The sequence below is a fragment of the Parasteatoda tepidariorum genome, chromosome 7, assembly GCF_043381705.1.
Source record: "Parasteatoda tepidariorum isolate YZ-2023 chromosome 7, CAS_Ptep_4.0, whole genome shotgun sequence".
NCBI classification, from domain to species: Eukaryota; Metazoa; Arthropoda; class Arachnida; order Araneae; family Theridiidae; genus Parasteatoda; species Parasteatoda tepidariorum.
The window spans coordinates 31,801,042-31,824,843 of NC_092210.1; the positions used below are offsets into that span (position 1 = coordinate 31,801,042).

The 23,802-nt window shown below is 29.8% G+C and overlaps 2 protein-coding genes across 2 annotated transcripts; both read right to left on the minus strand.

The window, feature by feature from the left end:
- Positions 1–360: 360 nt before the first annotated feature.
- On the minus strand, positions 361–9,919 carry LOC107442266 (tubulin-specific chaperone A). Its single transcript, XM_043043189.2, has 5 exons — positions 9,644–9,919; positions 9,489–9,547; positions 6,190–6,295; positions 3,299–3,385; positions 361–459 (listed from the first exon to the last, which is right to left on the minus strand). Exons 1-5 carry the CDS (start codon positions 9,692–9,694, stop codon positions 361–363), a joined length of 402 nt encoding a protein of 133 aa, XP_042899123.2. The 5' UTR covers positions 9,695–9,919.
- Positions 9,920–20,907: 10,988 nt separating this feature from the next.
- On the minus strand, positions 20,908–22,032 carry LOC122269540 (protein FAM200A-like). The gene has a single exon (XM_043043200.1). The coding sequence runs from the start codon at positions 22,030–22,032 to the stop codon at positions 20,908–20,910; it is 1,125 nt and encodes a 374-aa protein (XP_042899134.1).
- Positions 22,033–23,802: the final 1,770 nt, after the last annotated feature.

A 23,802-nucleotide genomic window follows, 5' to 3' on the forward strand; every position in this document is an offset into this window, starting at 1 on the left:
GTTCTCGGTCCTAATTATTAGATGATAGTAGAAATGCTACGTAATTTTAGGCATACTTTGTTTTCCAAAGTTTCATAGCAAATTGGGCAACTAATTAGTATATACTTCAGTGTATACTTTAGTTATATATATACTTTACTAGGAGGCTTCGCCCCCTGCTCGCTGGTGCTCACCAACCCCCGGAACTGCTTTCGCAATCCGATGCTCGCTTTGCTCGCTCATTGGATACGCTCTTAACAGCTAGCTTTCTTATACTTTTTTAAACACTGAAGTTCTGAAAACTTTTCACTGTAGAAAATTCTAAACCTGTGTATTTCAATATTAATTTGAAATTGCAAACAGTTCACATATTTTTCTTAATCACACTATTCTAAATTTCAGTTGTTGAGAAAAGTAANCTTTTAAAACTTCTGCAGCAGCTTGATATACTTCCTCCTCAGATAGCTCTACATCATTTTCCTAATATATATATATATATATTATAAATATAGAAAATATACTTTAAACCATCTGGTTAAGTTTAACTACAATTAATAAGAATATATTATCAGAATATAATTAACAAGAATTAAATAGTAGTCAAAGAGAGAAGTTTAAACATTTCAAAAGACAAAAAAAAACTTTTTTCAAGGATTTTGAAACTATTTATTATTCATGTTATTATTCATGTATTATTTATTTTCAATTCCTGTTTACAGGTGAAACTATTTATTATTCATGTATATTAAAAAAAAGATAGAGAGAGAGAGAAAACTTTTAACACATTTAACTTGACACACATTTGTTTTAACAATACATATTAATTGTTAGCATCTTACAATAAAGTTTAGTGCAAAGCATTTACACATAATAAAGTAAACAGATGTAAGTTTTGATACAGAGTTCCCACTCTTTTAACAAGGCAAAAATTAAGCACTTTTAAGGACCTTTTCTTGAAACAATTAAGGACTTCTTTGAAAAACTAAGGACTTTAAAAATAGAATGATTGTTAATCATCATATATATATTACCAGTAACAGTGCCAATTTTTTACATTTCTTAAAAAAAAATCTATTAATAAAAAAATAAACAATTTTATCATAATGTAAGCACTGATATAATTGCATTCATTAACAGGGCTCGCCAAAGTACCGGGCAATTTCTGCCGGGTTGGGCTTTTTTTAATAAACATATTCAGATTGTTAAAGGTTAACATCATCCATGAAACTAATCCATATTCAATTTTTAATGATTTCATTGAAATTGAATTGTAAAATTCTGTCCAGAAATTAAGATCTGCAATTTTTTTCATGTATATTAAAAAAAAAAGAGTAAATAAAGAAATTTGGCAAAAACATTGAAAAATTTATTACAACAAGTTTTTATATTTCGCTACTAGACCAGCATCACATATTCATTTGTGGGCCAATCTTGCTAAATATTCAGTTACGCTATAAATAAATCTTTCTTTTCTATTTATAAAATGTTTATTCATAAAGGTATATCTTAAAATAATTAATACTAAAAAGTTGAATTACAGTTATGCTTGAGAATAGTTTTCTTAACTATGCCATGTAAAATTAAGTCCCATTTTGAGTAAAAACAGGTGATACTAATATCTAAGCACCTTAAATCATTCCACATTTTTTACATAAGGCATACTCAATATATTTTTTAAATTCATTGCAATAAATATTTTTATGAAAATTTATATAGAATAAAAATACAATTACATTTGAAAAGATTTATAATTTTCAAACAAATTTTTATTATTATTAGTTCCCTTTTATTAGTTCTTATTATTAGGTTTTTATCAGTTAGTAAACATGTAAATAAAAGGGTCTAAAACAATTTTTCAAAGATATCAACATATTCCTATGGCCAGAAAGTTGATAAGGTTCCTTAATTAATAAATACTGATAAATTATTTATATTTTAATCATTTATAGATTTTTACTAGTAATATTTCTTCATCATCCTCTATTATTCCTAATACACTCTAACTATTATTATGATTTGAAAATTTTTTTATCACAAATTAACAGTTGAAAACTAAAAGTGGTACTCTTATTATAAAATAATCCTGTAATACCACCTTATCAGGTAACGTTTTGTAAAAAAATATTTAAATATTTTATGAAAAACATATTGAAAACGGTATATAACTTAACAATTTACTAAATAACTTAACAATTTACCAATTAACTTATTACTAAATAACAAATGTGCTATATTTACTTTTATAATGAGCTTTACACAAAATTATTTCTAGCCAAGCCTGTTATTAGGAATTAACTTTACATGATGTTACTAAACAATCTGGTGAAAATTATTTTTAAAGGAACCAAAAATTGAATAAAAATCTAAAAAAAAACAAACAGTATATTAAGTTACAATGTTAACTGAATAAAGATTTTATTAATATCTAAGGATCTTTTAATTGAGTAGATTTAAATATTATGTAACAATCTGCTTATCCTTAAGAAACAAAAATAATAGTGTAACAATATAAAACTTTTTAAAAAAAATTTACATTGCAACTAAACAAGTTATAAATAGTGAAATATTTAATTTTCTTGTTAGAAGCAAATCATGCATTCTTATTTAGTACTCAGGAAAAGTATTTCTGAAAAAATTTGAGGTTTTCATCAAAAACCCAGGTTTTTGATGAAAAACATAAGTGGAGTGGGATTTTTCAAGCCCTGTTTATCACAAATCTGTTTAATTTTTAGTACAATAAGGAATTTTACAAAAATGTCACTGCTTTCAATAAATTTAGTTACTTATTACACATTGAAATATTACACAAATTAATTAAATTCTTCAAGATTTTAGGAAATAGCTTTCGTTACGGATTCTAGTTAAAAAAATATTTCTGATACTTCTTTTCTTAGGGTTTTACTTAATTCCTATAAGCAGATGACCAGTAGAACTGAATTTCTTGAATTCTGTCAATTTTGAAGGTTATTGTGGGTCTTCAACTTAGTTACCTTAAAACTGCCCCCCCCCTCTGCAAAAGCATTATGAAAGAACCAATATATTAATAAAAGGACAAGCTTCCTTCCCCTCAAACACATTCATTTTTGTCTCTCTAAAATGATGCATGCCCTCTATGCATGGTCCAATTCTAGGTGATAAAAGAACGGTATTTTGTTTTAAAAAATTGAACTGAAAAATTGTTCCGATAGTGATGCTGAATAATTAAGGACTTATAAAAACCTTGCGCCAAAATTAAGTACTTTTAAGAGCCCTTATATTCCAAAATAAAAATTAAGCAGTTTTTAAGGACCTTGGGAACCCTGTGGTATTAATTACCTACCAACATTTCTTGTAGTTCTTGATAAGCAACTTGATAACGTTTTATAGTATCTGGAATCATCATCCGAGATTCCTTCATCACTTCTTCCTGCAAAGAAATCATAGAATGAAACAATCCTCAAAAAGTGATTTAATACAGATTGCAATTGATCCTAATCTTAATTGATTATAATTTAAATTAATTATTGCAGTTAACATTAAGTGTGATGTGATGAAAGAAATATGAATTGTTCAACACAGCGGAAAGATGTTCTCGGGTGAAGTGCATTGAAAGTTCGCTCCTGTTAGGGTCACCCTAGGCTTTAAGGCCATTCCATTTATCCAACTAAAATTAGTAGAAGATGAAAGAGCCAAGACATTTTTCTAGCTATTGGTATCCCGTTCTACAGAATAACAGAATCTGTGTACGCCTGCAACAATATGACTCCCTCCAAAAGATAAAATTAAAGAAAATATTACTTTGAAAATGAAGACATTATATCTTTAATGTAGATAGAACATCCAAGGGTGTGGGGGCTTGGCCTTCTTCATCAGATTTGACAGCTAAGTAAGACACTTTCATTCATTGGATAGGTAAATCTTTGAAAAACCTTGATTGTGACTGAAGCTAACAGACTGCAACTTGATGGCTAGCTAGTGTGCACATTAATAGCCTCTCTTTCAAAGATGGTGTGAAAGTATTAGCTATCTGCATAAAATAGATAATCAAAAGGCTTCTGCCAAATGTTTTCTAAAATGTTTGCGCTACACTAAGGGGGAAATTTATTCAAATATTGTCCTTATTAAAATTATTCTTTCGAACCAGGATTAATTCATTAGTTTTTGGAAGATTTAAAACAACAAAAGTCAATTATAATATGATGTGATAAATGCTGATTGTAATATGATGTCATAAATCTTAATTTAAATATAGAGTAATAAATTTTAATTTAGCTTAATTATTAATGCAATATAAGAAACTGGTGTGTTCAAGGGGGAAAAAAACATGCAACTCAAATTCAAATAATCAGCAAAATTATTGAAAAATAATTAGAATTATAATTAAATATTAAAAATTTTAATTATATAGTTTAACTACAAGTTTAAATTTTCTGAAATGAAGTTATGTATCTCATAAGGGAACAAAATTAACTATGGTCTGTTGGTCGAGGGGTTACTAAACTAAGACCATAAAATAAATTATCAGTGAGCATATATAAAATGCTGTTGCCGAGTGGAAGGATTAAAACAGGTCTTAGGCCGGGAAGGAGGATACAAAATTTACATACATATATATAGTTGAAACATGTACACGCACAAGTGAAAATGTTTATGGGCCATAATTATCTTTTAGCTACTCATCCTCAGGATTAACGACTAAATTGTCTTAATTTTATTCCACCCCTGATCAGAAAAAGATAGTTGTCTAAAATAGTTTATGATCGTTGTTGCGACATTTCAATTGGGCCAAAAAATCAAAACAAATATGATTAAAATGTCTCTGGCTATTATCAGCATAAATAAGAGTTATAATGATATTTACCTATAAATTACTTATCTTTTACTCAATGGTATTTAACTGTAACATTTATATATCAACCCCTCTTAGTACTATCCTTTGATTCTTTATGATTCTTATAATCCATTTATGATTCTTATTTAAAATTAAGACCATAAAACTAAAAGTGTGTACCTTCATCATATTATGAAGTAAAAGGATATTGTCTTACTTTGCAACTAAAAGCATACAAAATTACTGTCAAGTAATTATTAAACAATACATTTAGTTACATTTACTTTTTAATATAAAATGTTCACATTTATATAAATTATATTTATTCTCATAATAAATTTTATGTAAAATTATGTCCTGTCAATGAATGCTATCACAATACAAATGCAATCAAATACAAAATAGCTATTTAAAATTGTAAAACAATATTAGAAATTCACTTTTTGTTCTATCCCATGTAATCTCTTTGAAAAAAAAAAAAAACATTTACTGAGTTTTTATTGAAAACTAAATTACCTATGATAATCAAAATCAAGTTTAAATAAGAAGTTGTAATGATAATGGATTAAAATTATTATTATCTTTAATTTTTTTCACAGTAAAATCTAAAATTTAATCTGTATTAATACATTTAAAAAATATCTCAATATATATTTCTCTTACACGGCAACAAAAAAAAGCCTCATTACAACTCCCCAAATGGCAACGCTAGAAAATCAACCAATGATTGCCGCTAAAAATGTCACATGCCAAATCTACTTGAGATGGCTCAACATATAGCGCTTTTAAAAACGGAAACTGAAATAACCTGAGAGAGCATCAGCTGCGACGATCTCATACTATTAAGCTAGGCAGAAGTGAGTAGTGTTTGTCGATAGATCTTTATTTTAGTATTTTGTCGAAAGCGTTTTTTTCCACGAATTTTTGTATTACGAATTTATTTGACGATTTTTGACTTATATCAAGAATTTATTTGTTTTATTATTGTTATTAGTTATTCATTGAAAAATGAGACTCAGTTGTGTTGTTACGCTTTAAGATTTTAGACTATAGCACATTTCTAATTTGTTTAACAAATTACATGTCATTTATTTGGATTCAAATTCATTTTAATGACTTAGTATTTACTAAAAAGATGTAATTTTTTTAAAAGAAAGTTGTTATATGAATTTGAATGATTGTTTTGAATTCTTAGATTTTTGTGCATTTGCAATGTACCTAAGTTAGTAGCAAGCGAAGCGAGCTTGGTTTGTAAAGTAACAATCTGTTTATTATCATCAAATAACAATAATGATAATGAAGCAATTGTGAGAGTGAGTAAATAAAGCGAGCAAGCAGCAAACCCCCTTTGCCTTAGAAAAGATGGGAAAAAAATAGCATAAATAAATTAAACCATTAACCTGTTTTCTTATTAAATAACTATCTTCTCCAGAAGCTTGCATTTTTTCTAACTTTTCTTTCTCTTTCAAAGCTTCTTTTTCATACATTACTTTTTCTTTTGCTAATCTGCAAAAATATATTCAATTTACCATGAATAATAAATTCAACATGACGACATGTATACATATGAAAAACTATTTAAATATGAAAGAATAAGATTAAAATTTAGTTTTTTAAACATATCAGTTAAGCTTTCCTAAAGACACCAGAACATACACTGAATAATAAATATAATAATATAGAAACAATTAGGAATTAAATTTAGAGCCAGATGGTTTTTATTTTGCAAACACAAAATATTTTCAGTACTTCTCAGATATATTCCGTACTTTCCAACAATTAAATCAAATTCAAACCCTTTAGAACATTATTTTAAATACTCCAATTTAATCTTACAGATGGTATAAAGCAAAAATAAACAAAGCAAAAATGAACAAAACAACTATAATTAAACCACATAAAAATATGAATGATTTGATAAAGTTTAAAAAAAAAATACTCACCCTTAACTTATTCATTTCCTTAAAACTTATTTCATTTAACATTTTTCTGCTAAGCTTTGTGTGAAAATATAGGGCAATAAAATATTGCAAAATCATTCCAGTTTTATTATAATGGTCAGCTGAAATATATTTTTGACCATAAATTCATATAATTCTGTGAGAAATGCTAAAAGTGAACTAAGAATTATTTCTGGTATGAGAGCACTTTAATAGGTTTATGTAAAGCCATTCACCTTAAGGCCTGTTTACACAATCCAATTTCTTAGAATGGCGCTGACTGAAATTGATGAAAACTTAGTTTTCTCATCAGATCACAGTGTTTTCATCGCAGAAAAAAAATGGGTGAGAATTCCTCACTCTTTCTCAAAAACAGGGTGAGATTTCAAAAAGTTAAGTGAGATTTCTAAAAATTAAAAAAAAAAAAAAAACACGCAAAGAGACTTGGAAAAAAAAAATCATTTCTTTAATTATAATACATTTTTAACACCTTCTAACTTTTAAAGCATTGAATATTTTTGCTGCACATGATATGGAAAATGTTCTACGTCTACTTTTTCATCAGCTATTCTCATTAGGTTGCTCAAATGGGTATTTGTTTCGTTTTCATTTGTCCGTTTCGGAGTAGAAGATATTGCCTTTACAAGGTATTTGTCCATCTTACATTATAGCGCAAAAAATTTTAACTTCTTACATGAAGAAACCTTACCTACGTTTAAACATGTGGTTGCAGAGAAATGCGTTCTAAAAGAGGTTCCGAGAGATGGTGTTCTGTTGTTCTTAAAGGTTCTGAACAATACTGGTAAATAGAGAAGCTAGATAATGGGGCAGATGTTGAAAACAATGAAAGAGCCAGGAAGAAAAGTGAAACAGATTTTATTCTAAATGGCGCAAATGACAAATTCTTTCAAAATGCGAGAAGTTCGCGAATTTTGAAATTGGTTTATAGAATGCGCGAATTTCTCGCGGTAATAATTTTTTAATGCGAGAAAAGAAAAAAATATGCGAGATTCACGCGTTCTTGTGCTGTAGTGAAAACACTGGATCATGTAAATATTTAATGAAGTTCTCAGTCCTAATTATTAGATGATAGTAGAAATGCAACGTACTTTTATGCATACTTTCTTATCCTAAGTTTCATAGTAAATTGGGCAACTAATTAGTATATACTTTAGTTTATATTTAAAATGCTTTCATGTAGTGAATATTTTATGTATTTTTAATTATTTTATGTGCTTAAGTAATTTAAGTACGCTCTACTAAATATACATAAAATGAAATTACATGGTATTTTTTATTTACTAAAATCAGTTATTTTCATATTTTTTCTTTTTTGTAATTCAAATAATAATGTTTACAAGCATTATCAGAAGTTTAAAATTATATTTAGTTTTAAGAAATAATACAACTTACCTATTTTATACCAAAAAATTAAAAAAGACGCTTAAAATAAGAACTAACCACAATCTTAGCATGTTAATCCAAAAGAGATAATTCTCTCACTGGAATGCCCAGTGTCCTCAATTGAGGACAGGCTGTAATTTTAGAATAAATACAAAATATGCTTAAATTTTAAGTTTTATACTCGTATTAGGTTATAATAAATTAGATTTGAAAGATTCAATGAAATATATTATACAGAAATAATTTGGGGGTTAATGAATGTGTTTTTTTTTATAACTGCTGTGAGTTTTTAGTCTATCTTTCACCTAAGCTCTCTCAAATTGTTTGCATTGTGAAACATCTCCGTAAAATGGTAATTTTTTTTAAAAGACTTCATGATTGTTTCATTTAAGTTTTTTTCTTCCATTAAGTCTAAACAATTCTTTAAAGGCCAAGAAATTCAACAACAAAAAAATATTAAATTGCAAACAAATCTTTACAGCTAAATAGCATACAACCCATAATTTAAAATTAAAGCTTTGCTCAAAGCTGAAAGCATTAACAGAAATGGCAACTTTCCTTAGTATTATTCTCCTTAATTTTTTTCATTCATTCACTTGTTATTATTATTTACAATTGTATTATTATTGATTAGAGTTAGCTAGCTGGGATAGCTACAATAGCAGTTTATTGCGACGGCTGTAATGTTACATTGCTCATATAGTTGTCAGACTATCTTGACAATGGCAAGTCAGAGCTCTTCTGCATATGTAATCAGGGGAAATTTCTGTATCGGGATCTGTGGCAGAATAATCGCCAAGTTTTGACAACTTTGGGGAAACTAAAAAAAGAAAAAAAACATCAAAGGGACCAATTCGAAAGGTATAACTCATCTAAATGCTCCTTTTTTTCCCTTCTTTTTTTACAAAAATTTGCAAGTTAAAAATCTATTTGGCACCTTGGCGATTGTAATTGGAGCGAGAGATCACGATACAGCAATATCCCCTATTATAACACACTGGATTTCCTTTTTTCTAAAAACTAAGGTTTTAAATTATAGTCAATCAAAAGTTAAAATTTAACAACAAAATTAAAATAATTTTTAAATAACCATTTCTTGCTTAAAACAGACTATCACAAAATAACACTTTTAAGCAATTGACACAGACAGAAAATAGTCATGATTTTAATTAGAAATACCAATTGAGACAGATGTCAACCAACATAAAAAGAATCCAAAATATTAATACAATAGTAAATGATACACTAAAAGTATTTTATGAAATGCGAATTAATAAATTGTAAAACAACTGTTTAACTTCAAAGAAACCTGATAAAGTAGATAAATTCATTTCATCAATAAATGACAGTCATACCTTTTCACCACACCTGTTTTGATTCTTATCTGTTTTAATCTAGGATCAGACATGACAACCTTAAAAACAATATCAACATATAATTAATTATATTAATGCTTAACGGTGAGGTACTCATTAAAAGTAGTAATGAGTTTAATTATTGAATAACTTACCGAATTCGTTTTGTCTTGTTCGTGCTTAGTTCTTGTTTGAATAAACACCATTCACCACAACAACCAACCGCGGTTTCTCGCTTACATTGATTAATTGATTACTACTTCAACCACGGTGGCCCATGTTTCTGGAGCATGTATAACAGGTATATGATATCTGTTCCAGTATTGGATCTGTTCCGAAGCCAAACTTGTTTTTGCCCTACGTAGAAAACCCTTCGCAGAAATATCTCAATTTAAGTTTTATTTGATTTTATAATTGGCGTCACAGCAGAGCCATAATTATAAAATCTTCTTGATCTAAAAAATTAAAATTTATCTAAAGTTGATTTTTTAGCATTAAAAATATTTAATTAAATCATTTTTTAAATAACTGAATAAATATTTCATTTAATTTCATTTTGATTATTAAAAGCATAAGAGAAAATATAACATACTCTGTTAAAAGAAAATAAGTAAAAATATTAATTTTATTTTTATTAAAGATACTATTTTATTATTTTTTTTAATAAAATTTTTTTTTATAAATAATTGTTTGTGAATAATAAGACATACTATGTTCCAGTTATAGTACAACCCTTGCCAATACAAAACGCTTTTAACTAGTTCTTTTGTGGTCATTTAAATGTAAATTTAAAAAAAGAAAAGAAAGAAAGATAAACATCTCTTATAATACATAGTAGCCGCAAGAATGCTATATATAAAATATTAAGTGGCATATAAGAATCAAAACACCTTCCCTGAAATTTAATATAATTATTATTCCATTAAAATTTCATAAATCTGAACATGAAAAAGCAAATTTGATTCTTCTCTAACCTACATGTATTTACATTCAAATTTAAACGCTTATTACTAAATGAGTGTATATAGTATATAATCATTTATAACTAAGGAATCTGAGAAGTGTAAAAACATCAGGAAGCTAACTTCAAATCATATGTTTTCAAGATGGTGCCATATTATTTGTATTTGAGCTTTAATTTTTTCTATAAATGCCATTCAAAACTCCGTTTTTTAATTTAATTTTTTTCATCTATTTATTTTTGAATAAAGCTGAAATTAGAATTTTAATTCTTCGAGGGTATGGTTTAAAAATTTTACAAATCTGACAGCTTATAAGAAATAATTTAAAAATTAGTTTTAATAAAAAAATACGAAACTTATTTTTTTTTTACACAAATGTATTTATGATAGTCAATTCTGCTATATTGGACCATAAATGGACTTGAAAATGGACTTAAACTACAAAAGAGGGTTGAGAAATTTGACTAAAATCGTAACCATATAAGGTTTGGAAACTAATTTTACTAATTTGCACTGAGAAAACTTAATTTTTTTTCAACTTTGCTTTTGTGTTAGCCTTTTTATTTATTTATTTATTTTTTTTATTTAATTTAAAAATTTTTTTTCTTATTTGTTGGGGAACGTTATTTCTAATTTATTATAACTCCAGAACCACTTACGCTAGGATCTTGAACTTCGAAAATCGACTACAAGGGGAGCAGGTTTAGACCCCGATCCTAAAATCCGCTTAAAAACTTTAACTAGTCGGTTCAGGAAAAATGTTTGAAAAAAGAATTTTTCGCATTAGTTTAGCAATAGCCATTGCTATAAATAAAACTGTAGATGTTTATGAGTTTTATCGCACGTTCTGCAATATTTAATTATTTTTTTACTATCTCAGTTATTGGTACTAAGTCACTGAATTAATAAATATGAAGTTATCTAAAGCCAGGTGTTTATTTTGTTCTTATTGTTGTGTTTTACTGATAGATTTAACTAGTTTTCTAATGCTAACAGAACTCTATCTTTAGTTTCGATCTTCTCTGTTAATAATTGAGTATATAAGCAGATTTATAAGGCTTTTCTCTCTAATTACATGCTATAAAAATACATCTGATCTCAAATCGAGGTTTACCATCCGTATGTACGAGTGTTTGAATGAGACATAGATATCTAGCTTTTTTCTGATATAGGTTTTGCAGAATTTCAATATTTGGAACAAACATAATGTTTTACTAGCCAAATTTTGGCGACTAGCTTGATCTCCTTTCAAAATGATCTTGTGCAACATATAAGCTTAAATGATAACCAAGTCGAATGCACAGCAAAACTCTATTTGAATATTTTAATTCTTTAACCTCTCTTCCATTCCTAGCACCTTAATTAGTTTTAAACTATATACAGTTGCACCCAAAAGCGTTCGTACACTTATGACTTCCAATAAAATATTGCTCTATTCATTAATTTAATTAAAAAAGAGTATTACAGAATGAATATAAGCTTTTGCCTTGTTTATTCGATGATATTTTGTTAAGAATATATTAAAGATCGTATTGTTAGAGAACCATTCTGAAATATTCGATTTAATTAATAAATAGAGCTCTATTTCTTTGAAAGTTAAGAGTGTACGAACGCTTCTGAGAGCTACTGCATATTAACCAAATTTTTTCAAAATGTAGCTTTTACCGCGAGGAAGCACTTTAATTTCAATTTTAACTATTTTCAAGAGATGTCTGCGATATTGTCAAAGTTCTCCATGCATTGAATTTTAGTTTTTTTTTTTGGTCCTGTGCCTGTTTTAGGCAGTGAGGTGCGATTGTTCCTGTTTTTCAGTGGCACCATCTATGGNTGAGGGTTACTAGATAAGGCGGTGAAACAGTTGACAATTAAAACCGCGGCGAGTGGAGGTGCCCGGGAGTCGACAATGTGTAAAGTCGCGCCCGGGATTCGAACCCGGGACCTTTTTGATGCAAGGACAGTTCCCTGCCCCATACACAGGCCGGTAGGCATTGAATTTTAATAATAAGTTAAAATCTCTCCGGCAATCATTCAATCACACAAAGCACTGCAAGTATGAATTTGGTATTTTTCAGCATCATAAACAGCAGAAATATTAAAATAGTTGCGTCTCTGTAGCAACATAAGAAAGCATTAAAATACTCCATTATGTGCTGTACTACTTATTCACGCACCTCTTGAGCCATAACTTGAATATCCTATAATATATCTATGCTATTGTTCGAATAAAGCAAGAAACTAGTGTTATAGTCCGACAGCTACCCCAATCCGCCAAAGTAAAGGTTAGATCCCAGATGTAGTAAAAGAAGATTAAACACCTATATGGCACCGTGGACGTGGATGAAGGCTAGCACTGAGTAACGTTCGATTTCGATTCAAATAAAGGGTTAGAAGCAATATAATGATAAGTCACATTTTTTCCAAAAGTGCACTTTTTTACTTCAAACTGTTCTAAGTATCTATTCAAGATGGGTAAATATTTTACAAATTTCTGAAAAATCCACACGATAATAGTACAGTACTCAGAAACATCATCCTATGTGGATTTTTTTTTTACTAAGAAACACTTAAAACAATCCTTCTGAGTAACATGACACTGTCGCAAATATTTATGCTGTCTTCAGTCCTTCAATTATTTTTATAATTGTATTGATATTTTTATTTCGAAAAACTACACTTTTCTAAAGCTCGCAGTTTCCTTTCAGATTACTTGATAATATTAATTTGTTTGTTAATATATTATTAAATGGCCATGGTAGACCAGTGGTTAAAGAATCGGACTCCAGACAGAGGAGGCCGTGGTTCGATGCTTGGACTCTGCTAAGACCCACCAAGTACATGCGATATACGTGCTCCTAAAGTCTGTGGAATCGAAAGCCCTGTGGTTGATCGCTGACACAGGTTCAGGTGATCGGAAGAAATTTTCCTTCTTCTTCAGATCTATGTCTAAATTGTAGAAGTAGATTCCCGAATGAGTAGGGATACCATTTATCCTCTCACATTTGTGGTGCTCTCTTGTCAAACGAAAGGCTCACGCTCTTGACTTCATTCTCAAAAGGTCAATGACTGGCGAGCTTGGCTTGTTCAAGTGTCATTAGAAACAACAACAAAATATATTATTAAATGTGAATTGAATAGAATTACGAAAATATGAGTAAAATTTGATGTTAAAGGAGAATTATGAATAATTTACTTAAAGCGGAAAATTTAACTTACGTGAATTTAAAATTTACTATTACAGATATATTTGAAAAGCAAACCTGTTGGTTACCAAAGTTTCCTAAGGGAAAATAAAATGTTAAATATATAGTTTCAGTTGATATGAGATCAAATTGCATTATAATCATACCCCATTTATATATTTCGATTAAGGAATTGTAACATTTCTCTTAATTTTAACAAAGGTAAGAGTAACTCGCCAAAACGATAAATCTTTATTCGAAATCTCATAAATTTGAAATTTACAATTTCTTTCGTCTTATCAGGAAAAGTGGTTATTACGATTCAAGGTCGTGGATCAGTAACATTACACTTTTCTGAATATGGCACTCTTTCTCCGTTTGTTCTTGTTGAAGCTGGCTTGTTACATATATTACCACATAATTCTAAACAGCAAATCTTTCCTCCATTGCAATCAGAATCAGAGCAGCACTGGACTTCCCTCCGAAAACAGGTAACGCGGCTCTTTTCCGGGCAAAAATCTTCAAGTGATGGAGATAAAGAAAAAAAATGAAAATTGGAAAAGTAGGATCCATGCATAAATATATTTTATGACATTTTCAAAAAAATAAAAATTGCTTCATGTATACCATGTATAATTGTGACAGAATTATTGATAAATAGTCAATTGATTTAAAACTTTAATTTTAATTTCATGCGTTTTGTGTTAATCTGAGCATTGGAAAGTCGTAAATAATTAGTTAAATGTAGAAAAAAAAATTCGAAGACTGACTAATTACTATTGAGGAAGACAAGATCAAAAGCATCAAAATCAGATTGATTAACTAATAGAAATGAAAGGTCTTTCTAATATTTGTCTTTCACTTTTCACTAGCTCTCAGAAACAAACAGGGCTTAATGTTTTTTTTCGAACTCGTGTTCTTCAAAAGTTCGTCAGATTTCGAAAACATTTTTAATTTTTTTCACTTAAATATTATTTTGAGATCCCTAGTTATTAGAAGCGATAATTCTGGAATCACCTATATGTGAACGACTGGAAATTTCAAGTTTGACAAGATTGCGCAACTAAAGTTGATTATAGATACGTAAACAAACACAGATTCTGTAGCATTTTATTTTTCCATTACTTATCATAAGCAAATATTTTTTTTTCTTCAAAAAAGGGTTTTCCTGAAAAATTGTGTTTGAACAGATCGTTCAATCACACCCTCAGTGAATATTTTGAGAATGAATTTTTGAAGTCAGTGAATTTTTTGAAATGTCCACAATTTAAAAAGTTTTTCTTTTTTTTACGTAACTGTCATTTTCTTAATGATACTCCGTATTATTAAAATTATAAGTTGACTATACAGGGTATTTAATATTAACAGTTCTTAACATATATTTATAAAATCCTACAAAAAAAAAAAAAAAAAAAAAAAANGTTTTCTTAAAAAAAAAAAAAAAAAAAGAGTTCTTCAATACAGATTAGGAAAAAATTACTGATGAAGATTAAGGGAAATGTCTTCCATAAAGTACCACCCCATTGTTGTCTTCGGATGAAATGGCAAACTTTTTAGCAAAAACGTGTACTGGTATTCTCTAAAAGTCCCGCAGAGACCTGCCCTTTGCATTCTGCAAGATTATTTATCAAAAAAGTTATTAGAGAAATGTTAGGCCGTGAGGCTTCCGATGATGCTAAAAATAAGGCCTGGGGTGTGCTATGTGAATCTCCCTGCGTTCCCCAACTTCACCACAGTTTAAAGACGATAATAAGAAAAATATTTTTCAACCGCTTACCTTGATGGTGAATCATTAAATTTTAATAAAAATTTTGCTTTTGTTTTGCTTAAATATTAACTAACGACCCTCAGTGGGAATATTTTTTTTATTTTTGACAGGAACTTTAAAATTGTATGTTAAGAGTGATGATAACAAAATACCTTGTATGCGCATTTAAAATTTTAGAATAACGCGTAAATTTAAAAGGGAGGAAATTTCAAACCTTACAAAATAAAAACTCATAAGTCTACTCTCGTTCTATATGTTTAACAGATTTATTAAAATGTATTAGACTTACTTGCCGCAACGACACCAAAAATCAGGAATAATACAATAAAAGTCTTCATTATTTATTCTAGAAACATAGAAAAAATTTTCGTTTAGTAAAAGGATTTCAATACAAAATCAATAATATACATCTGTATCTTTTATTTAAAAATATCAATCGATGCAACATTTATGAAAGTGCCTTTAACTATAATAAATTGCAATAAACGATGATTAATTGCAATTGATGTGTATGATGATGTATGAGTTGTCGTATGTTAGTTGGAAAATGGCGTCATTTTCAAGCTGCCGACGTCACTTTGCAATGCGACAGCAATGTTCTCTGCAATGACGCAGAATGTTTCGAAAGTTTTCCCCATCAGCATTTCAGCTCCCTAGCCATTTTGGTCTCTTTAACGTTCTTCTCTTATAATTTTTGTTTTTCTCTTTTAGATATTGGAATTTAATATTTTTTACTAAATATGTAAAACATTCCAATGTTATTATAACGATCCTTATTTTTATTTTATTAATTTACAGCTCTTAACATTTAGCCTCTTTTTAAGCATTTCTTTTCTCAAGATAAAGTCTGTCTATGTAAATAACTCACCTCGCCATTCGTCTAGAGCAGTGGCAGTGACTATGGCTACGAGTTTCAACTAAATAAGATATATTTAATTATTCAATATTTAAGATAGATTTTGGCTCAGATCTGTATGAGAAAAGGAATAATTTTTCTTCAATGAGTTGCCCCTCAACCCTTTGAAATGCGCAATTTTTCTTTTTTATAGCAGCAAGCGACCTTAGATTTCATGGAGATGGGAGCTCTTTCAATAGACAAACTATCGAAATTATTTTTGAAAGAGTTACCAGATTTCAATGCTTGGAGATATTTAGCACGGCTGACGTTATTTATTTATTTGCTTATTTATTTGTTTAAACTTTAAAACCATTATACTTTATTGCATATTTAGATAGATAATTGCAATTTATTGTTTGTTTCAAATGTTTGGAGGAGAAGAGGGCCCGAAATATCCCTCCACTCTTTTTCCATTGCTAGAACGGGAAAAAAGGAGTTAAAAATAAATTTTCTTCTTCCGACATTTCGCAATTTTTAAATACTTAATAACCTTTTAAAATTCCTTTCTATCACTGGAAATAATATATAAACAATTTAATACAATAAAAAATTAATAATTGAAACGTAACCGCTGTTAATAAAACAGAGAAAGAGATTTTGCAAAATGAGACGAATCGAATTAGTAGCGTGACTGAATCGGGCAGGGACAGAAACTGAAACGGGGTCGAGACGGCTACGGGACCGAATTGGAGAAACCGAAATGCCATGGATCGAACAGCGATATGCCAGACAAATGACGTCAGCAATATGTAAATAGTCGCATTTTGCAATTAGTTCATGACTTATACATAAACTCAATACTCACATTTGTTTCACAAAATAAACGAACCATAGCATGCTAAACAGCACATGGACAGCAACAACAACAACAAAAATAAATAAAAGAGCGAGAGGCACAACTAAATTGTAAAATTCGAGCATATAGCCTACATACGATGCTAGTGCGAAAAATATTTTTCAGGTGGTTGCGAAATAATGTAGAAGTTTTTTTTTTTTTTTTGAACATGTACAATTTTTGACGTGTAACATATAGAATTGTTATCATATTTTTCAAACACATAGAATTTTTACGAAATTTTCAGGGTGTAACTTATAGTCTAACTGGCCTTTTTTTAATATTTATTTAAATAATTTAAATGTAGTGGTTGAAGAAACTTATTATAATTGTTAACTAATTATTTAATTATTAAAATATTTATACATTGCCCTTTCTACCGCTAGAAAAAAGATTTTCTGAAACTACATAAATTCCGTAGCTGTTGGAGGGGAAGTATATGGACAAAAAAAAATTACACAAAATAAATTTAAACTTTTAAACTATTTTCTAAGACATTGAACGAACTTTATCAACTTGTTATAAACATAAAAAAAATAATAAAGTAAACAGGTTTTTTTTCTATTTTTTTATTGTTTTCTTGCATTATTTTGAATTTGAATTGCTACTTAATATATCTCAGTTTTGTTACAGATAATAAAGATTAAATAAATTAAAAAAAGACAAGGAAAAAAGCATTTAGAAACTTAGTTAAATTTATAAATTTTCTTAACTAGTACATATATAGTTTTTATAAAACGCATTTTACCAAGACAAATTTTTAACAAAGACAACTACAAATTATATCAAAACTGAAAACTGGTATGGAGCATAAAAGGAAAATTTCGACCTTACCTTTACGGAAACTCTTCACACAAAAGCAAAGGACGAATTTGTGTTTATTTTATGTGAAATGAAGCAACTAAATGATTGTTCACTTTAAAAAAAAATTTCATGACAGAAGCAATAAATATTACGCATGCGCATTCTTAAAATCTAAACATTTATTGACAGCTCGTTTAATATATCATAAATTCGCAATTCGTCTCGGCTTTATTATATTATTTATTTTATCTGTATTTCGATGATAAAAACTCACAATGTTACGCAATAAAAAATTCGAAGAACGAAATGCTATAGAAAACAAAATAGTTATTTTATCGACGAAGAACGGGTACTCAGCCAGTACTAGCTGAATACCAGTTTTTCGTATGGGTTGAAAAAATAAGCATCATTTAATCAATATTAAACAACACTACGAAATTGTGCACAAAACATTAAGACAAATACCGACATAAATACTAAAGCTAAAATAATTGCAATGTTTTTTGCTTATTATGTGTTACCCTTGTTTTATTATGTGAGCAAAATGCTGTAAACAAAAAATGAAGAAACAATTTAATGAGCAAAAATGATATAAATAAATAAACTGCATAAGTCAACTAGTGGTATTCGCTCATCGAATTTTTTTTTTTTTTGTCCAATGGCAGGCAGTGAATTTGAATCTTTGCCTACACTATGCCAGAATTGTTGCTCATTTCGCGTTACCCAGTGGGCACCTGTGAACCAAAGTCACGGAGGCGAGCAACATTGCCCACGCCACACTGCCACAAACCCGTTTATAGGGGGGGGGGGCACATTCACACATCATACACACACACAACAGAGGACAGCACAAAGAGAGAGAGAGAAACATCCATGCCCAGAGCGGGATTCGAACCCGCAGCCTATGGCTTCGCAGTCAGGCACGCTAACCGCTCGGCCACCTGGCCGGCTCATCGAATTCTATTACAGATAAATTCTGAAAGGGGAGTAATGTGGTGTAACTACCACTATAAATATTATATACAAAATCACTAGTAGATAAAACATGTTAACTTGATTCCATCTTTATCAGGAGACTCTGTGGCAACAGTCCCGTGATCCAAACGACAAAGTTCGAATGAATCAGATCAACGCTAAAATTAGGAGAGATTTTCGAGTACACAAGCAATCATCCTACACCAAGTATGTCAAAGACCTATCTGTCCAAGATAACTCAATTTGGAAAGCAGTCAACAAATTTAAGGCTAAATCTTCAAGCATCCCACCCCTGAAACATAATAATTCTGTCATCTTCGATGACAATTTGAAAGCCAGCATCATTGCTGACAGTCTTGAATTGCAGTTTACCTACGACCTTGCCGGAAATGATACTACTAACCTAGAGGTTAGAGGAGGTATTAATAATTTTCTTTCTTGCAGCTCTGACCCTGACACCCACATCGCGGTCCCTCTTTGTGATGTAATTAACTCTATTAAGAGACTTAAGAATAATAAGGGACCCGGTAAAGATAACATTAATAATAGACTTATCAAAGCACTCCCCCTTAACTACATTCACTATTTAACATGCATTTTTGACTCAGCTCTACGCTTATCATACTTCCCCACTGATTGGAAGATAGCAGTCATTAAACCTGTCCTAAAGCAAGGAAAAACCCAACAAAACCAGAAAGCTATCGACCAATCAGTTTACTCTCCTCACTGAGCAAAATTGCTGAGGACATCATCTTGTGCAGAATGAGAGACTTCTGCGATGATAACCACATTATTATCGATGAGCAATTTGGCTTTCGCTCTAAACATTCCACACAACACCAACTCATCAGGCTCATTGAATACATACACGAAGGATGGCCACACAACAAACACACAGGTGCCGTCTTTCTCGATTTGGCTAAAGCCTTCGACAAGGTATGGATCGATGCACTTATCTATAAATTAATTAAATACAATTTCCCTAGACCACTTATTTTAATTATGCGATCCTACCTAACACACAGAAAGTTCATGGTCAACTGCAACACCTTTTTCTCAACCTTAAGACCCATTAATAGCGGTGTTCCCCAGGACAGCAAACTAGGACTCCTCCTATTTTTAATTTTTATTAATGATATCCCTAGAGATCCTGGTATTCTGACTGCACTGTACGCTGACGATACAGATATCGCCACACAAAGCAAGTATATCAGCGATATCAACAGGAATATTATTTACCATCTCCTCACCATCATTGACTACTTCCAAAATTGGAAACTTGCCCTCAATATCGACAAAACTCAAGTGGTGCTATTCACCAGAAAAAGGACCTACAAGAAGGATGTTATCATTGATAACAACTTCTCTTTCAAATGGGAAACGAAGGCCACGTACTTAGGTGTCATTATGGATAAAACCCTGACATTCAAATATCATTTTAAAAACATTAAGAGTAAATTCATAGCTGCAAAATGTGCACTTTATCCTATTCTAAAAAAGAACTCTCCCCTCAGCACTAATAACAGGATTCTAATTTTTAAAATGCTTCTCACCCCCTTATTAACATATGCAGCACCCGCCTTCGGGGGGGCTGCAAAGACAAATCTTAAACTCTTACAGAGTGCTTATAACAAAACCCTCCGCAATATCACAAATTCACCCTGGTATTTTAGGAATAAAAATATCCGTAGTGACTCCTGTACGCCTAGCCTTCTTCACTTATACAAAAATAGTTCTCTTAAGTACTTTCTTAAGAGCACTGGACACTTCAACCCCCTTATTTGGTCTTCCTCAAATTACGACCCAGATGACCCTAAGTGCAGGAGACTGCCTATATTGTAATTTATTTAATGGGCTACAAAATAATATACAATATTATGTATAAAAATACATAAAAAATAATTATCTATTTTAAGAAATAATAATATAATGTAATAAAAACAAATCTTACAAAAGTACAAAAAATAGAATTCAACATTAATACAACATTATAAAAATTTAATGTGAAGGGTGAGCTTGTTTTTCAGCACAAATTATGTCAAACCGTGGTATCATTGAAGATATCGCGGTTCTCAGTTCCTTTTCAATCTTTAAGCAAGATCGATACATTGTCTTTAAGACAGCTACTGCGGAAAACCCAGTTTCACATAAGTAAGATGTTACAAAGGGCAATAAAATTTCTAAAGCTTTATTTGTTAAAGTAGGAAACTCGTCCTTTACTCGTAACCAAAACGTGACAATATTATTTTTGTGTTGAAACATCTGCTTTAATGTGCTGTCACTAGATAAGTCAATTATCATTTCCTGCTCTGCTGTCGTAAGACCAAAATCATCATATTTTTCAATCACAAACGGGTTTCTAATCCATTCATATTTGGACATGTCAAGATCTTTAAAGTAAAACGAGAATTGCTCCCTTAAACTGGTCAAGTGTTTATTAATAAGAACTTTACTTTCTTCTATTTCATCTGCAAGACAGGTAATTTTAAAAGTGGGAAACATGTCAAAGTTATTATTTTTCAAACTTATTATCCACAGTTCCAATTTTCTCATAAATGCAGTAACCTTGTCTTTCTCGCCAAAAGCATGAATTTGAGGCCCTTGCATTGATTTATTTAAAGTACGGAGTCTTTGAAAAATATCCACTAAATACGTAAGTTTTACAAGGAATTTCGTGTCATAAAACAAGTTTGCTTCATCTCTATTATTATCAGTAAGGAATATGGCGATCTCTTGTTTTAGCTCAAACACCCTTTGAAGTACTTTGGAACGAGAAAGCCAACGTGCCTCACAATAATATAGAAGTGATGTATATTCTGAACCCATGTCATTACACAAGTTTGCGAAAAGCCTTCCTCTTAATGGGCTATTTTTGATAAAATTTACAACTCTTATAATAACTTGAAATACTGTTAGTAAATCTTCACCCATATCTCTTGAAACAAGTGATTGTCTATGAATCATGCAATGCGTCCAACTTGCCCGAGGAGCCACCTTTCGAACTAGTGCCTGTAGACCAGCGTTTTTTCCTGCCATAGATGGAGCTCCATCTGTGCATAGTCCAACACAGTTCTCCCACAGAATGTTATATTCATTGAAAAATTTATCAATCANGGAATCCATGCCGAATCGTGTCCAAATGTTAATAAAGTGTCGTGGAGATCATATTATGTACTAAAAATTTTTGAGTTTGTATAAATTTAAATAAAATAGCATTTTCTCTTAGTTTTCTGAATTTATTGAGTTTGTTTCAATTAATTTGCACAAGGGTGTACAAGAATGTAATGAAATATTCGATCTCTCACCGACGTATTTGGTGTTTGTGGACATTCACCGGTGAAAGTCAACAACCACCGATTTCGGTCTTTCGCCGTGACATATATAGTGGTTGAAAAAAACTTCTTATAACTATTAACTTATTATTTAATTATTAAAATATTTACACATTGCCTTTTCTACCACTAGAAAAAGGATTTTCAGAAACTACACAAATTCCGTAGCTGTTGGAGGGTAAGTATAAGGACAAAAAAAAATTACATAAAATAAATTTAAACTTTTAAACTATTTTTAATGCATTTATGTTAACGAACTTTATCAACTTGTAATAAACATAAAAAAATAATAAAATAAACAGTTTTTTTTATTGTTTTCCTGCATAATTTTGAATTTAAATTTCCTCTAAAATAGTTCAGTTTTGTTACAGATAATAAAAATTAAATAAATTAAAAATAGACAGTGAAAAAAGCATTCGGAAACTTAGTTAAATTTATTAATTTTCTTAACTGGTATATAGTTTTTATAAAACGTTTTTAAGCAAGACAAATTTTTAACAAAGACAACTACAAATTATTTCAAAACTGAAAACTGGTATGGAGCATAAAAGGAAAATTCCGACCTTACCTTTACGGAAACTCTTTACACAAAAGCAAAGGACGAATATGTGTTTATTTTATGTGAAATGATAAATGATTGTTCACTTTAAAAAAAAAATTCATGACAGAGGCAATAAATATTACGCATGCGCATTCTTAAAATATAAGCATTTATTGTCAGTTCGTTTAATATATCATAAATTCGCAATTCGTCTCGGCTTCATTATATTATTTATTTTATCTGTATTTCTATGATAAAAACTCACAATAAAAAATTCGAAGAACGAAATGCTATAGAAAAAAATAGTTATTTTATGGATTTAAAATAGTTATTTTACAGACGAAGAACTGGTACTTAGCTAGTACTAGCTGAATACCCGTTCTTCGTACAGGTTGAAAAAATAAGCATAATTTAATCAGTATTTAACAACACTACGAAATTGCGCACAAAATGTTACGACAAATACCGACATAAATAATAAAGCTAAAATAATTGCAATGTTTTTTGTTTATTATGCGTTACCCTTCTCAGTGGCTTTACATAATTAGATTATGCAAAACTCATATTTAATCTGATGAAAATAAAGATTAACTGTGTTCAGGATCATCTGGCATAATGCTGCTGCTCTAGGTAACTCATGGTATATAAAATTTACCACAATCAAGCTACTTTATCCTGTATTTTTATCCTTTAGGAGCCAAAAAATTCTATCATAAAAATGTGAAGTATTGGTGCAGCTGTAATATCCAAATTTTCTAATAAAATACTATGTACCTACATAAGAGTATATTTGGTACCTTGTGGTGTAACTACCTCTTCAAATATTAAATACAAAATCACTAGTATATAAGATAAGACATGCTAACTTGATTCCATCTTGAGGTACCTTTTGATAGATGAAGGTTGACATAGCCTAAAATCAAATCCCTTTAATTTATTAAAACTGCACCAATTACCTTGATGCCAGTAGTGCCTATTACCAAAATTAACCATAGTTGGGTGTCACTAATAGTAAGGCAA